This window comes from Adiantum capillus-veneris, chromosome 14 (assembly GCF_014529385.1).
Source record: "Adiantum capillus-veneris isolate H3 chromosome 14, ASM1452938v2, whole genome shotgun sequence".
In the NCBI taxonomy this organism is placed as follows: Eukaryota; Viridiplantae; Streptophyta; class Polypodiopsida; order Polypodiales; family Pteridaceae; genus Adiantum; species Adiantum capillus-veneris.
The window spans coordinates 26,222,799-26,225,779 of NC_140944.1; the positions used below are offsets into that span (position 1 = coordinate 26,222,799).

The window sequence follows — 2,981 nt, forward strand, 5'->3', positions numbered from 1 at the left end:
AATGTCACACATTGAAACATAAGGTAGTTTATAACTTGCTTTACAATTGTCCCCTAAAATGACAATGCATTGAGTCCATGAGCTTAAAATGTCATGGTATCGTGGAAAAGGGCATGTTCCCACAAAATATAAAGTTTGGAGAGGATTGTGTGAAACTTGCAAGTTGTTTTCTTTAGAACGACAATGGAACAACGCACATGATTAAAACTCGTATCATGTATCATTAAAGGTATCAATTTAGACAAACTTTTCCTATCTGTGATAGGATGACCACATTACAAGCATATGACCGCAAGAAAAAGATACATTTTGAGACAAAGAAGAAGTTTTTGACAAGTTCTCACAATAATTCCCAGATTGTGACTTACCTCAAAATCATGAGCTTCTGTGAGAGAGGCACCGCATACCTAGCTAGGTACGATTGGGGGCAGGGGACCGCCGGTCCGATGGGGGGGCTGGGGGTCCCCTGCTCCCAATCGTACCTAGCTAGGTATGTGGTGCCTCTCGAGCATAAGCTCATGATGTTATGCATTGCATGAAAAACAGACCACCGGCCCAGTGGGGGGGCTGGGGGTCCCCTGCCCCCAATCGTACCTAGCTAGGTATTTAGAAGCTCATGATGTTATGCATTGTATGAAAAACATTGAAAAAAAAGACTCCGTTTTCCTACATGAGAAATTTTCTAATTCTTCTTGTGTTTGTGTGTCAAACACAAATTCAAGTAAAAGAAATAAATTTTTGAAACTACAACCAATTAATCATTAACACACAAAACTGAGTAAAAGGAGTGTACTTTGTGAAGAGCCAACGAATCATTAACAGAAGATACTATGATTCGTTTGTGAGAAAGACTATGATTGATTTTGTTTTTATTTTTCTTAGGTCTCTACATTTTTTTATGCAAGAGTAGTCCGCCCGATTACTCTTGTCTCAGCGGTCTCGCAACATTATATAAGAGAAGCTGTCGGCTTTCTTGCTCGTTGACGTGCCCTTCGCCTTCGTCCGACATATCCTGCAGAGTGAGGGACAGGTCTCGCAAGAAATCTAGAAGCTCCAGAAGGGAGCTTCCTGGCAGAGTGCGGGGAGGTATAAGTGACGTCGACGTCCCGCCCTGATCTGCGGCTGAGGGATTATCGCTGCTGGAGAAGATGGGAAACACGTAAGTCTGGTTGAAGGGATGAGCACACCTTGGACAGTAAGCGGCCATCTCCTCTACCTCATTACTAATCCCACCTTCACCACCATGAGCCGCTTTGCAACTCTCTATTGCGCTCTGCAGCATACGTACAGTGGGCGAGTCTGCGCTCACCCGCTGGAACCACAAATACTGCAGGGGCATACCGAACATAATGAGCTCCAGCTCCTCGCTGGTGGTGCAGCCTTCTAGCATGGTTGCAAAGCGCGAGGCCGCAATGGACGCAGCATCAGGATGTCCTCTAGTGGTGCAAAAGCGACGTCGCGATATTTTGATTAGACGAGCCGGCTCCTCGTTCCGCGAAGAGAGTGCAATGGGGCCGCCAAGGCTCAGGCTCCGATCTCGAACGGAGTCGGGAAGCTGAAGCAGGCGTTGCAGACGAGGCGAGGGAGTCGGCAGCAGCGATGCGATACAAGACCAACAGAAGACGTGGCCACAGCCGGCCAAAGCCACCGGAAGGCAGGCCTCCGGCGCTTTGCATAGGCCGCAAGACGTACTGCCGTTGTCGGCCAGAGAGATGCTGAAATGTCCCATTACGTTAATAGTCTGTCCAGACAGACGTCGACTCGGCAAATGTGTGACAGAGGTGAGCTTGCGATAAATGTGTGGCCTGCGGCAAGAGGGACAGGCGTCGTTGCCAGAGTGGCGGAACCACTTTCTCAAGCACCTGTCGCAAAACACGTGGCCGCACTGCGTGAGCACTGCCACATCTGCACGCTTCGTTACCTCCTCCCAGCAGATTGAGCAGATAAAGCCCTCCATATGTTATTCTTGGTTACTGGCTGCCGCTACAACGACTGACGGCTGGCGTGCTACGGTGCTACGTTTTCAGGTGTATCTCATGTATGTGCATTGGGCTCTTTAAACATATTTGATACGACGACCCGTCTCCAAAGTAAAAGTCGTGGACTTTTACGTTATGGCTCCTCATGGAGTCATGAGTTCATGTGATAGCAAGTAATTTATGCTCCTTGTTGTAAGAAATTGGGCTCACTCCTCGCTAGCACATCTACACACACACACACACTCATTTCTTGATGGTGAAATTCTCTCTCTCTCTCTTGAGCTCTCTCTCTCTCTCTCTCTCTCTCTCTCTCTCTCCCACCACAACTGCCACTCCTGTCCCCGAATTATGAGGCTCCTCTTCTCGTGAACTACCGTAGTGAGATGTGTCAATAATGTTTTTTCCATATTGCTCATCTCCAACTAGCTCCAACCAGGGCTCGGGAAACATTTTTTGTGGACCCGGCTTTGGAACCTTTTCACATGCATATGAGCAGGTTAACACTAAATTTGAGAGGAATAATCACATTCAAAATCTCATATTCAAACTAAAAGTTCCATAATTTGAACCGGCTTGAGAACCTTCTTGCCCAAATTTGAGCTGCCCATTTTTCATTTTGGACAGGCTTTGGATAAAGCGATCAACCTATCTTTTCCCGAGCCCTCCTCCAACAAGTCTCCGAGTGTAACCAATCGTAACGTGAGAAAATCACATTTTGAGGGTGTTTTTATAAATAGTCTTGTGATGAATTAAAAAAATTAAAAGAAACAAATCTAATGACAAATAATAAAGCCGAAAATAAAAAATTAAAAGAACCTATACGCTCTACCTATTGGCTTAAAGAAAAAATAATACAGTATTTGTCTTTAGATAATACAATATGCTCTACCTATTTGGCTATCTGCTCTACTGGGTCGTTCTTAAAGTTACCCATTAATTAAAGGTAAAGATTCCTTCCATTGCATTATCGAAAGTATAAACTCCCCTTTTCCCTTGTTCCTG

The 2,981-nt window shown here is 45.5% G+C and overlaps 1 protein-coding gene across 1 annotated transcript; it reads right to left on the minus strand.

The window, feature by feature from the left end:
• Positions 1-919: 919 nt before the first annotated feature.
• On the minus strand, positions 920-1,957 carry LOC147442124 (uncharacterized). Its single transcript, XM_086529333.1, has one exon. It carries the CDS (start codon positions 1,955-1,957, stop codon positions 920-922), a length of 1,038 nt encoding a protein of 345 aa, XP_086385459.1.
• Positions 1,958-2,981: the final 1,024 nt, after the last annotated feature.

What these genes read in the sequence shown, in the direction of transcription:
- LOC147442124 (XM_086529333.1), bottom strand. Translation starts at nt 1,957, where the DNA reads ATGGAGGGCTTTATCTGCTCAATCTGCTGGGAGGAGGTAACGAAGCGT.